This window comes from Convolutriloba macropyga, chromosome 9 (genome assembly GCF_964194025.1).
Source record: "Convolutriloba macropyga chromosome 9, txConMacr16.3, whole genome shotgun sequence".
Classification (NCBI taxonomy): Eukaryota; Metazoa; Xenacoelomorpha; order Acoela; family Convolutidae; genus Convolutriloba; species Convolutriloba macropyga.
The window spans coordinates 53,531,297-53,545,575 of record NC_134476.1 but is presented as its reverse complement, the minus strand read 5'-3'; the positions used below and the strand labels follow the sequence as shown (position 1 = coordinate 53,545,575).

The window sequence follows — 14,279 nt, the reverse complement described above, 5'->3', positions numbered from 1 at the left end:
AATTGAAATGATTGGGTGTTAAAATCTGGCGTTGGAGTGACAAGTTTTGAACCCAAATTTTGCATCCAAGATGCTAGATAGAAAACAATATTTAAATAGGAGCTCAGTTTTATCATGTGCCAATTTGAACGTCATAGCTCCCCCTAATATCATCTCTATTTTTATCTATAGCACAAGTGAGGTGAACAAAAAATCCCAAAATTTGAGAAGAATCTTGCCAAAAAGATTTTTCCCAATCTCCCCCTCATTTTTCAAAAACAGGTGGTTGATTATGAGGGTTGTGTTTATAGCCCGATTCGTTTAAACCCGCAAATTCTCCCAAAATTGACAGAGGGATAACAGAAAGAATGTAAAGGTATGGGGCTAAATTAATTCGAGGGAACCTTAAACAACCAGATCCGCATCAATTTTTCTTGGCACTTCCCTTGGTGTGTTTGGCCATCAGATGCATTAGCGGTGAAAAGAAAACTCAAAAGTAGTCATCTGGCTTGAAGGGTCTAGGAATTAAGCTCCAAGGAAAAAAACCTAATTTTAGAGAGGAAATAAACTCCCACGGAAATAAAGCCTCATTTTCAAATTTAATCGCTGTCGTAATAATTTGACCCGTTTAATAGTTTCGTATCAGGTCACGGGCCACTAATGCATGGCCTTTGTCCGCGAGGTATGGCTCACTTGCGCAGCTCTTTAATAGTCAAGTGAGTTTTTGTTTCCGTGGGGGTTTATTTCCTTTCTAAAAATAAATGCGTTTTTCAAAATGGGGTCTTGAAAGAAGAGGGGAGAGATTAGGAAGATACACTTATTGGTAAGTTTCTTCTCTAATTTTGGTGAAATAATAGAAAGGTGAAATTATTGGTGTTAAGCAAATTGAGGCGAAAAGTTGAACCCCAATTTTTAAAGTCAATGATTTGTATAATCAGAAGAATTTCAAATTAATGCTTCTGAGATTTTGAAGTAATTCATTTTTAATAGCCGCGAAGCGATAGCGGCTATTATTGGGGACATCGTGGTTTTTTACAATCCAAGAATTGGATTGTATTGGTGCTCTGTCTTTTTTTTATTTTTGTAAGATGTTTTCACACCTTTTCATGACTTTCAAAACGGGATAAACAGGTAAAGCTCAGCTGGCATCAAGTTTCATTAGAGGCCCTTAACCGCGTTTTTAGTAGTCTCTCAAGTGTTTAGAGTGGTGAAGCTACTGGGAAGGCCGTAATTCAAGTTTAAAAGGTCATTCAGGCGGTTTTGGGCCCAAAATGTTGCAAATTTTAGCATTTTTTCCAAATTTTTCCAAATTTTTGTTGGACCAGTCTCAAAATTGAGCTTTGTGAAGTTTGATAATGGTGTTTGGTATGAGGTTATTACGTTTTATGGCCATTTTAAGAGCTAGATGTTTTGGTACACCAAACATAAACACGCAAACTTATGCAAATTTTTAACAAATTTTTCAATGTTTTTGAAAATTTTTGTCATTTTTGAGGTTTTTCAGCCCCTGGTGTCAAGAAGCCTCCTCCTTGGTTTAATAATAGGTTATTGCACAATTTCTAGTAGTAATGGAATGGTTTTCAACATTTTAACATCATAAATTTTAGCAATTTTTTGATAAAAATTGCAATTTTAAGTTTTTGGAAATTTGTCAATTTTTAGGTTTCTCTAACCTCAAAGGCCAAAGAATATCCTCAAAGTTTTGATAATAGTTTTCTGCATAGTTTTATTGGTAATGGGGAATGTGTTTCAAAATTTTGCTATTTTGAATATAACAATGTCTTAAAAGAAAAATGCTTTTTTTAAAATTTCTGTAAATTTAATATTTTTTCTTCACTGACCAGGGATCCTCCTTCACGGTCTGCAAGTATGTTACTGCATTTTTTCTAGCTACAATAAAATGGTTGTCAATTTTTTAATATCAAGTATTTTTGCAGGTTTTTTAAAGTTTTCAAAATTTTTGTGTTTTTCCTGCACCAGGGGCCCAAGAACCTCGTCCAGAGTTTGATTATAAGTTACTGCATGGTTGCTATATGTAATGGAATGGTTCTCAATACATTAATGACACGAATTTCAGCAATATCTTGATAAAATTCAAAATGTTTCTAAATTTCCTGAAAATTATTATCATGTTACAAGTTTGTGGATCATTATGAGCCAGTGAAACTATTCAAGCCTTGCAATCGAGATAGTGGATGCTCTCTGGAAACAATGAAAGAGTTCTGAAGATAATAATATCACAATTTTAGCAAGATTTTGTTGTTTTCGATTGTTTCCAAATGTTTTGATTGTTTTCAAATGTTTTGAATTTTTTGTCATTTTCTGAGTTTAGCGACCTGACCGGCCCACGAAGCTTTTCTAAGTCTTGCCGACGGGTCACATGGCAGAACTCCAGAGATTAAAAAATTGGTTCCATCGATACTTCTTTCAACTTTGCTTTTCTAAGTTTTTTTGAAGCCTTTGTCATATCTCACCAGTGTTTCTACCTTTAGCGGCAAATTAATCTCTTTCAAAGCTTGTGCGTGAACTAATGATCATTTTGAATTGTCATTTGTGGCCTTCAGGTTAAATTTTGCAACAGTTTTAGCAATTATTGTTTTTTTTTGTTTGATTCTCTTAGGTTCCCAACTTTTGAGATTTTATCTTTTTGGCTGGGATTGTTCAAATGATCTGCTGGTGAGGTACATTAGGGCTGCTTTTCATTCAATTCTTTGGATTGTATTTCAGGACTTGTCCTGCTATGTTTTTTTAATTCGTCGTCTCCATCGATGATTCTTACGACCTGACTTCTTGGAATTGACTTCTTGGAATTGACTTCTATTCCTTTGCAATTAAAATTTGTGTACGTGACGTCATTTCTGCTTTTAGGTCAATTGCGTGACTTACATCACTCGAAAAAATGACTTCTGAACTCACTTATGAAACTTTAAATTTTATGTTACTTTACATTCTAATTAAAAATCAATAGTGTGCATCTAAGTAGTTGCAAACTTATATGCCCTAAATCTTTAATATTAGTCTTGGGTTTTTGATTTCGAATATCAATTTTGAAAATGCTCCCCTTATAGACCGTATTTGTCATAAAATTGACAGTCCGAATCTAACCTAAAAACTCTAGTGGTCTATTAAAGAACTGCTGGTCTATCTTATTTCTTTAGTTGTTTCAATTCATGGAAGGCCACAAGCGTCTATCGCGGCTATTTTCCGGCAATCTGCCGGCTATGTTTTCTGAACATCAGACAAACCTCCTAAGAATTTTTGAAGAACTTAGACTAAGCTTTTTTGCCAAAATTCAGCAATCATTGGGCCCTGTTCATCTTTTCGTGCGATGTGTATGCTCGATTGTGTTTTGTCTGACCAATTTCACTTTTCGGTTGCGTCTGATTTTTTTCATATAGATTGCACCTACTCAGAAGTTGGCTGAATTCGATTGATGCCAATCTATAACTAAGTAAAAAGTCGCCAGGTTTGGTTTGATTTTTTCACGTAAAATCTTATTAGTGGCGTGGGGTGGAGGATAATGGAAAGTGGCCATTAGGCTAAAATATTTTGACTATCCTCATTTTTTGGAAATTTGGCGACAGCCAATTAAACCACTTTTAGAAGGCACTTCAAAAGTCTCTTGGTCACCAAAACACTGCCAGTACCTGGTAATAACTCACAAAACCAGAGTCAAAGCTTTTATTAACATAGAGCATTTGCAGCACTGCGGTTTAGGTACATCTCCCAAGTACGCCAACATCTTTTCTCGAGGGTGCCCCCAATCTTTCAGTTGTTTCGAAAAAATTTTGTCATGTTTTTGACTCTCCCGCTTTCCCCGGGTTACGTTCCCCGGTTACGTTCCCTAAAATAGTTATCTAGGATACTTCCGAGGGTTGTACAAATTATGCAATTGTTTGTAAAAGTACTACATTTTACAAGCACTTTAGTTTCTCATTTTCATTTAAGGACAAATATTAGAGACCTATGAGTATTTTATAGCGTCAGGTGGAGTCTATAAGGGATTTAATTGGCTTCCGACTAATTTCCACAAATTGTTAATTTAAAATTTATGCCTAATGGCAACAAAAATGGCTGCGCCAAATCGAGCTTTCGCCTAATATCCCATCCCCCAGTGGTGTTTAATGAGCGGTAATATCATCACTTTAAGGCATTTAATAAAATTATATCATGAATGAACAACAATAAAATTGTACATAAGAGAATGTAAGCGATGTGTTACGATGCGCGCATGAGAGCTTCCAAAAAATATCTTGATTTTGAGATTTTTGCTCTTCCAAGGTTTATCTTATAAATTTTACGGAACCCTTCCTATGCTGCATGAATGTTTTGCATGCTGCATAGCCTTGTAGATTTTGCAAATTCGATAGGTATCTTGAACGAACGTCGTTCTTCAAAATGCTATGCCTTAAGTAATCTATAGGGAAAATGGAACATACAAGGAACAAAGGAGATATTTCCCAACTTCTACTAAATCATCATTTTGAGTAGTTGCTGATGCGATAGTTGTTGCTTTGTGTACCAGATGCACGTCGTCTAGAGGAAGTATCAAAGGAGGAAGTGGCTCTGCGTGCTGAGAAATTGTTACTGGAGAGGAAACTGGCCAGGGAGAAGGAGAGGTCAGATGCACTTAACAAGCAGCTCAGTGAGAGCGAGTCATCCCTCGAAATAGACGACGAACGGTGAGAATAGTGATGATTTCATATTTCACTTCGCTAAGTCTCAAACACCGGCATCTGATATTTTGGGAATCTCAGAAAATTCGTGGCTCACTTAGTGCTATTTAAAAATACCTAGTTATACGAGATCGGCCTAATATCTAGTTATCTTGCTCGGATTTCCATCATGTCGAAACTACGTATTAAATATGTAAAACCTACCGATGAATAATAAACTAAATTATTCTTCTTTGCTTGGAACTACACTGCTGTTAATAAATTAATGAGAATTCAATGTTTTTCGTTCACAGTTGCTAGTTTAGTTGACTATTTTTCCGAAAAACCTACCTCTCTCCTGACCCTTACTTTTTGATTGTGTTAAATTTATTTGCTACTTACTTTGCCAGTCTAAACCAGACATCTCTATGCAATCTAGAGTCAGTTCTTTAGAAAAAGTTAATGTTGCCGATTCAGATGAATTTAAGTTGTTGTTTTGAGCGACAATGTCATTGCTTGTAAAATCAAAGTTGTTGCTGTTCTGTGCAGACACTTCAATGAGAGTCGCAAGAGTGCGTCCAGTCCCATTCCAGTCATCCCTGGATCCCCTCTTCATCACAGATCCATCTCTGGAGGTAACACAAGTCGACCGCCATTTTGTTTTTTTTTTATAATTAACTTACTTAAAATGACTTGGTTTTAAATTTCTCCCAAAGGTACTTGAAAACTGTTCTTTCCTCCATTGAGCGCAAACAAATTTTACTTAGTTATCGAAGTCAATCAACCTAAGAAATCAAAATTGTAAGTTCATCAAAATTCAACGAGGAAAATTCTATAAGATTCTATAATTTTCCAGGTCTTAACATCCAAGTGGGTTCTCCCGTGGGTGCTGGGGCGGTGCTTCCTCCCGGTTCCACTGGTATGACTCCGGGTGGCTCCAGTGTTGGGGGAGGGTGCGGTAGTGTGGGAACGGGTGGTGTGGGAGGGGTCCTCATTCCCACCAAATGTCTCATGTGTGGAACTGTGTTCGCTCCTCAACCTCCAGCTGCAAACACGCCAGGTAAACACCCAGTTACTCAAACATTTTTTTATCCGGTTGCGGAAATAAACCCCCACGGAAATAAACCCCCACGGAAATAAACCCCCACGGAAATAAACCCCCACTTTTACTATTAAAGAGCTGCACATTTAGCGCGTTTGGCCATGCCTCGCGGGCCATGGCCATGCCTCAGCGGCCCGTGGGGACTTGATATGAAACCGGACAAATTATCACAACCGAAATTCAATTTTAAAATGGGGGTTTATTATCACAACCGGACAAGTTATCACAACCGAAATTCAATTTTAAAATGGGGGTTTATTTCCGTGGGGGTTTATTTCCTATCTAAAGTTAAGTGGGGGGTTTTTTCCGTGGGGGTTTATTTCCTAGACCCCTTTTTTTATCAAATGCAACTACATGAAGTTAAAATAAAGCAAGTTTTCAATGGATGTACTGAGCACACGACGCTAATTGTTAGAACTGGTCCTCCAAGTATTAGATTTCTTCAACATTTCAACCCTTACGATGTCCGGTGCCCAATCTTTCATAGCTGGTTGCATTTCGTATCTTAAAACAAGGTATAAGTGGACTGTACTTACTTAACTCGATGAATTGGTCTGTAAGTAGCAGCAGCAGCTTTCTTTAAAATTACGTTTAAACATTTAATTTGGTGCCGACACACGCTTGAAATGTGTGATGCAGTCATCTTTTGAAATCAAGCACGATTAGAATTCAGTCCAATATTATGAATTGAGGCTTTCCAGAGTCTTTCGACGATAGGGCAGTTCGAACAACCGGAGCGCAACTTTTACGCCTAAGACAGACTTAGTTTGAAAATGCAGTACAATTTTGGACAATTGTTAGTTGACTGCTGTTGAGTTTGGAATTGAGAGTGTTAAGAAGGTAGGAGAAAATATAGATAATGTGATATAAACTTTAATGTGTGGGTAGGATCCTGTTCTGTGTCCTCGTATCCGAGTGTGGGTGGTGGGACTGGGAGTAACCTGAACACTCCTGGAGTCAACCTCAGTCTCAATCTGCAGCAGCAGCAACAACCACAACTACAGCAACACCCTTCAGTCTTCTTTCCCTCCTCTGTCGTAACAGGTACTTAAATACAACGATAGATAACGCTCATAGTGTAGTATATAAAAATGTAAGCAAGCCATCTCTTGAATTGAAAATTATTTTTCAATAAATAATGTAGGTGCTAGGGTTTAGTTTTCGCGAGATATCGGATTACTGTATATCTTGACCTGAAAATTGACAATTTTCTTGGGTCTGTACAGCATATCAAGTACATAAGTGTATACATCGACAAAAGGGTGTTCAAAACTTGTGAAAGCAAAAATCATTGCCTATAAAATCATTTCTCTCATTTAAAATTTATGGAGCCGTTTACTTGAACTTCGTTTTCTTTTAATCTTAGTCACCAGGTCTTGACTTTTAATGCCTTTTGCTTGCCATTTAGTAGTTGTAATTGCATGCTTGACGTTTTTCGTTACTCGCTTTGGTATAAGATCTGATGTTCATATGCGATTAATGTGTGTGATCAAACTTGATTTGGTTCAATAACAAATTATGCCCGTGCAGACATTCCTATATCTTTATATCTTAAAAAAGTAAATTTACAATTGAAACTAACTGAACGTCTCCCACTTCATGTTTTAAGGCTCTTTTACCTGAAACACGTTTGTGTTTGAAGATTAAATGACAAATAAGGATAGAAATTCGTTTTTCGAGCAGCACATGCTGTCCTTGGTCTCAGTCATATTTTTACAACCAACTAACTAGTCGTCCGAGCAAGCTAATTCATTGCTATGATCCGGCAATCTGGATTATTTAATATGATTATGACGAAATTTGGTCTTAAGTCATAATAAATAAATAGATGAAGTGTTGTTCTGTTGAAATGTAGGCAGTGGAGGTGGAGGAAGTCTGGTGGCTGGTCTCATGTCACCCAACAATGCCAACTTGGCGTTCACGCCGCACGGTGCTCCAATTACCCAACAGGTTGGCTAACTACTTAGATTAGATTTTGTTCACTCGTTATTATATTATACCGCGGGATGGTAGATGAACGACATTGATACTGATAAATGAACGAACATATTGTGATGACAATGTGGTTTCTGACGACGATTCGCTTAGCCATTTGTGCTAATTGTTTCATTCTAGTGCATATGCTATGTTTGGTTAGAATGATCTTAGCACTTGTTTGTGTATGTATGAGTATGTGCGTGTATATAAATTTATGTATGTTTATATGTGAATGTGTATTGTTGTATGTTTCAGAGAAGCCGTCTAGTGAGTGGCTCCTCCTCCTGTTCCCAGAAGAGTCCCAGAGGCAGTCTACTAAACGAGTCATCAGGTACACTACTTACTACTACACTAAACTACACAACACTACCACACTATACTACACACTAAATGTACTCAACTACTATGAGAGACACACTGTTCACGTACCATCTGCTCATACGTATTGTTGAGAGGAATGTCTGTGTGAACATGCTGATTCATGCTTTTCAAATGACATTTTCATGGTTTGCTTATCAATTTGCTACAAGCAATAATTAGAAAAATGGGCGGAAAACTTAGTAATACTAATACGTTGGTCAGGTATATCAAAGTATAGAGCAAATCTATAGTCGGTTAATTTGTCATAGGGATTTAAAGAAAATATTATGAAACACAGAGTAAGAAAAGGTAACAAAACGCATGATTTTTAAATTAGAAAATGAACTACAAAGAGTGTTGACAAAATACGAGATCCTGCTTACTTTACGGTGTGTTAGCGTCATGAACACTTACAACTCCTATTGTCGACAAGACAATTTTAAGCCAATTTTTTCTGTAGTAGAAGCCGAAAATTTTGTAGGCAATTCAATCGTGCATTCCAACAGTTCGTGTATTTCAATTTTGGCTATAATTGCTATTAGAGTAGTGATTAATAGCTGCGTCTTCCCAGCCTGTTATTATTGTGTTCCCGGTTTTTTACAATCTTAAGATTTTGAATTGTATTTGTGCCCTGTACTTTTGAGATGTGTTCACACAATTTTTCGACGACTTTGAGCTTTCAAAACGGGATACAGGTTTAGCCCTGGGGGACCTAAGTTTCATTGCAGTAACTACGCTGCCTTTAGTAATCGTTCAAATGCGCAGCGTACTGAAGTTGCTAGGAAGAACCAAATTCAAGTTTAAAAAGTCACTTCTAGATTTTTGGGCAAAAATTGGTTCAATTTTTTCATCTTTATTCGTTCTCTGAATGGTTTAGTTAAATATGTCTTCAATTGAGGTTGAACCTGGTTCACAGTGCTTCTTGCGAGCAAGAGAGTTTCATGTCTGTTTTTGAGTTACATATATTAGAAATGATGGTTTAAACTAGCAAAAATTTGTCCAGAATCTCTTTGAGAGTTTGTCATTTGTCGATTTTTAGAGGGGCCAAAGAAGCTTTTTATAGAGCTTGCATGTGGATTAATGGGTAGATTTTGAAAGAGCAAATTGACTTTGAAAGCCTTGAGTTCAAGCATATGTGCAATTTTAAAAATAATTTTTTGCTATTTCTAGTTTAAATAGCCGCCCTCAGCCGGCTATTATAGCGCTCCTATTTTTTTTTACTTTTGAATAAAAATTTTTTGCTTCACCTTAGTTCACAGCCTGTTCAACATTTTGCGTGAAATCTTCTTGACTTCTCTAGGTTAGTTTCACTCTCATTCTGCTAAAATCAATTCAAAATGAACAGAGTCAGAAAACGAAATCTGAAATAAAAACCCATAAAGCCGAATTTTAGATGACCGTTTCTCAATCTTTGTTCTTAGTTGCCTTTTCTAATGCTTGTTAGTACTGATACCTTTCCCTGTGTCGTCTCTCTACGAAACAGGAGTATGTTCCGCTCCAAAATGACATCAAAATAGTTCGCACTTTAAAATTTTTTGTGTACAGAAATCATTTTTTTTTAGTTCTAATTAGTTTTTTTTCAATCCCAATCTTGGTTGTGGGGATAAACGGCAACTTTTTTGCGGAAACCTGCCGGGTATGTTTTTAATTGCTCAGACGAAATTTGTAGCAATTACATTAGTTTTGTGGTCGTTTTTTATGCAATTTTTTTGCTGCGCTGATTTTTCGTCTGACCCTTTTGACTTCGTACTCAAAAGCGGGAACGGGGTAAACAGGTAAATCCCGGTGGGCTTTAAGTGGCCGCGCAGCTGTCGGAGACTTACGTCTTCTGTCTCTAAGAATGCGATTTCCCGGAAATCTCTTGAAGAGACAATTTTATAATGTGAAGGGCAGTTTTTAATCTTGAAACTTTGACCCACCCAAGCAGTCCACCCTCAGCCAACAGTTGATTCCCCTACCTAACCACCATAGCTTGACCCACTAGAACATTCTTTCGATTTCACTGAAGTGTCTTTTTCACGCTTGACTCCTTGGTTTTTTTCGTGACCTAAGTTGCTCTTATTGAGAAATTAACTCGGCGTTGCAAAAATCAAAGTGATTGAAAACAAGGAGATCATAGAATCCTGATAGCCTTAAGTGCTGAAGTCTGCCGCAGGAGGGCGCGAATCCCATGCTAATCGAGGTTTTGTGCACCCATAAAAGTTTCTCTACTACAGCCCCCCTCTGAATTAAGTTACGCCTGTCACTCGAAAGCGATTTGTCCAATCTTAGTGGGTTTTTGTTTTTAGTTCACGTCATTGATAATTTTTTGAGGTTGACGCTGTGTTCTATCTTAGTTTTAGCATCTTTTTTGCCAGTTTTATTACAGTTCTTGTTTTTGGCTGGCCTCCTGATCTCTGAGATTTCATCCCAGATTTTTGCTGCGCTCCTTGAAGGAAACTTTAGCTTTCATTACCTTTATAACATCATATTTACATTTTGAATTCTTTTAACTGAAATATGCCATTCAGTTTTTTCTCTGTATGTGTTGCTCTTAATGTTCAATTAGTGTGCTGATCAAGATTTCTATTATTTTCACTAAATTCCTTATATTGTAGTTCATGACTTCCACTGCTATGTTTTTCAACTTCTTTGAACGAAAATTTGTTCCACTTTATTCCGTTTTTCTGCTCACTCTACCTGGCTCGGAAATAGTGGCTCTCGGAGACTTACGCCTTCTGTCTCTAAGAATGTGATTTCCCGGAAATCTCTTGAAGAGACAATTTTATACTGTGAAGGGCAGTTTTTAATCTTGAAACTTTGACCCACCCAAGCAGTCCACCCTCCGCCAACAGTTGATTCCCCTACATAACCACCATAGCTTGACCCACTAGAACATTCTTTCGATTTCACTGAAGTGTCTTTTTCACGCTTGACTCCTTGGTTTTTGTCGTGACCTAAGTTGCTCTTATTGAGAAATTAACTCGGCGTTGCAAAAATCAAAGTGATTGAAAACAAGGAGATCATAGAATCCTGATAGCCTTAAGTGCTGAAGTCTGCCGCAGGAGGGCGCGAATCCGATGCTAATCGAGGTTTTGTGCACCCATAAAAGTTTCTCTACTACAGTCCCCCTCTGAATTAAGTTACGCCTGTCACTCGAAAGCGATTTGTCCAATGTTAGTGGGTTTTTGTTTTTAGTTCACGTCATTGATAATTTTTTGAGGTTGACGCTGTGTTCTATCTTAGTTTTAGCATCTTTTTTCGCTAGTTTTTTTACAGTTGTTTTTGGCTGGCCTCCTGTTCTCTGAGGTTTCGTCCCAGATTTTTGCTGCGCTCCTTGAAGGAAACTTTAGCTTTCATTACCTTTATAACATCATATTTACATTTTAATTTCTCTTAACTGAAATATGCCTTTCAGCTTTTTTCTCTGTACGCGTTGCTCGTAATGTTCAATTAGTGTGCTAGTCAAGATTTCTATTGTTTTTACTAAAATCCTTATATTGTAGTTCATGACTTCCACTGCTATGTTTTTCAACTTCGTTGAACGAAAATTTGTTCCACTTTATTCGGTTTTTCTGCTCACTCTACCTGGCTCGGAAATAGTGGCTCGGAAAAACCAGTCAATATTATTCGTGGTTTTCATTGAATTGTTTATATATGTTTCAGGTCCTCCACTGCTTTGATTTCTGACTCATAACAAAAATTGTTCCACTTTTCCTTATATTGTGGCTTTTTCAAGATTTTGCGAAAATCTTTTTCCAATGACTAGGCTAGTTGCATTGGTCGCTTTGTCGGTGCAACTTGCTTGCAAAAACAGTTAATCCGTAAAGTAGATAGATTAATACGAACGAAGTCAGTGTCAAAATTAGACGTAAGTGAGAAAGTGATAAACCTGTAAAGGCCATTTTTGGGGTGCCCGGAACATAAGTCTAACCTTCCAGATATGATGCTCATTGTTGACGATACTAATATCTGTACTGTCTAACTAAGAAACAGAATTGAGTTTACTTGTCGAATCCAATACGTCGAAGAGAACCATCCCGTTCAAAAATTAATTTCTTTTTACCCAGAAGGAGTTATGGGAATCCATTGCAGCTATTTTTGTAGTCTGAAAAATCTGTTATAGCACTTTTCTAGGTTATTGGAGGTCTCATTCTTAGCCCAAAATAGAACTACTCAATTGAGGCTATTTTCCGTCAAGCTGGCAGATTTGTTTTTATTTGTCTCATCTGATAACTGTTGTTTTTGAATGTATACGAACCTAACCTTTTCAATAAAAAGGCGACGAATGCTTTGATTTGTTAAACATTATCCCGTGTTGATATAGGTTTCTCTAACAAAGATAATTTGAACTCGTTTTTTTTCTTTCAGCTGTCGATTGCAAGCTATTTATTGTCGGTTTTGATCATGGTGCAACCCAAAAGTGGAAATGCTGCCGTCAACCTCACAATGGTTTTACAATCGTTTTATCTTTCAGTCATCTTTTCGCTTTTTACTCGGTTTTCTGATTATTTAAATGGGTTCAGTCAGAGATAAAAGACGATAGGATATCGCGCTCTAATTGTAGGTTATTTGAGGGCAGTTTAACAGTACACATGTCCGGGTCAATTAAAAACATCATTAGAGAAAAATCGATTTTCTCTCAGTCTTCCCATTTGTATATTTAAATTAAAGGTCTCAGTGCTATTAAAGCTGTTTTCTGGCAACCGCCCATCTACGTTTGATTGGTTTTTGTATTAATTTTCTCAGCACATTTGTCGAATGGAACTCTGATCTAGACAATGGGGAAAGCTTAATTGATAGCATATGGTGGAATCATTTCAGGATGTTGATTGACCGGAGAACTCCCCCAATCCAGGTCTTTTAACATACTAAAATGTAATAATTTAAATAAAGCAAATATATTTATAAAATGGGGTGGAAATGTTGTACCGGCAAACAGCAGTAAGGGTTTCTCAATTTTTGACGTGAATTTAAAACTAACTTATCCACGCTTTATTTCTGCGTGAAGTGCTGCTTTCGGGAGATATAAGCCCTAATATAATTGATGGGTAGCTATACAAAGAAACTGTTGTCAAATGATATCATTAGCTTGTCTGTGTAGGTGCTGATAAGGACAGGCCTGCAGAGAGTGAAAGATAAAGATAAAAAGAGAACCGTCGCAACGAAACAATTGCACATGTAAAAGACGCACAACTCATTCAATTTCCTCATCCTGATCAAAGATTGCATGCAAATGAGCTAAAGAACACAAATAATTTTATAGAAAGCCCGATGTGTTTTAATTTTTGTTTTTGATGTAAGACTAATTGTTTATTTATAATGTGTAACGTGATATTAATTTGAAAACATTTCCCAGATAATGGTTTTTAATTGCTCTCAAATGAAGCCTACAGCAATAATGTCAGCCGTTGTTCTTTGCGAGTTTTCGTACCACTTTGATACTCTTTTCGTCTGCCCCTTTGACGTTTCGCCTTCAAAAACGGGATAAATTGTAAAAGCCTGAATTAAGTGGCTGAGCCGTTTATACAAATCACAAGCTGCTGGGATAACTTAAGATCATGATGCAAAGATTTTTTGCAATTTAGATGCCTAACTGCACCCACTCACACTTGTCACCCTTCCCTATTGTCCACCCCTATTTCTACTTTCCCCCTGTCTCGTTTAAGCTTCAACTAGTCTCCTTAATTCTCAGCTAGCAAATAGCGAAGTCAACTGGGGGTCTCTGGTTTGATAACAATTCTCTCGAAGCTTATCGGGTCTAAAACACACCTTCAGCCTCTAAAAGGCTAGTTGTTCAGCCTTCTCCTTTTTTTAAAATTAAAAGGATTTGAACTGTTTTGGTGCGCTGTCTTTATAATTGCTCTCAAACGAAGTCCACAGCAATGCTATCTGCCCTTCTTCTTTTTTGTGCAAGTTTTCGTACCACTTTGATGCTTTTTTGTCTGGCCATTTGACGTTTCTTCTTCAAAACGGGATAAATTGTAACAGCCTGAAATTAGTGGCTGAGCAGTTTGTACAAATCACAAGCTCCTGGGATAACTTAAGATCATGGTGCAACGAGTTTTTGCAATTTATATCGCTGAACTGCACCCACTTGCACTTGTCACTCTTCCCACTTGTTTACCCCTATTTCTACTTTCCCCCTCTCTCATTTAAGCTTAAACTAGTCTCCCTTAGTCTCAACTTGCAACTAACGAAGTCAACCGGGGGCCTCTCGTTTGATG

General features: G+C 37.2%; 1 protein-coding gene across 3 annotated transcripts in view; it reads left to right on the top strand.

Annotated features, from left to right (window-relative positions):
- Window positions 1–14,279, top strand: part of LOC142345854 (uncharacterized) — a 53,859-nt gene that overhangs the window by 8,996 nt on the left and 30,584 nt on the right. For 2 of the 3 annotated variants that reach the window (XM_075398269.1, XM_075398270.1), the window contains exons 7-12: window positions 4,505–4,661; window positions 5,184–5,269; window positions 5,491–5,694; window positions 6,625–6,780; window positions 7,592–7,686; window positions 7,969–8,044. In XM_075398269.1, coding sequence (XP_075254384.1) covers window positions 4,505–4,661; window positions 5,184–5,269; window positions 5,491–5,694; window positions 6,625–6,780; window positions 7,592–7,686; window positions 7,969–8,044 — 774 coding nt within the window. Of the gene's footprint in view, window positions 1–4,504; window positions 4,662–5,183; window positions 5,270–5,490; window positions 5,695–6,624; window positions 6,781–7,591; window positions 7,687–7,968; window positions 8,045–13,156; window positions 13,416–14,279 lie in introns of those variants that run through there. The other variant, XM_075398268.1, reaches the window with a different exon arrangement.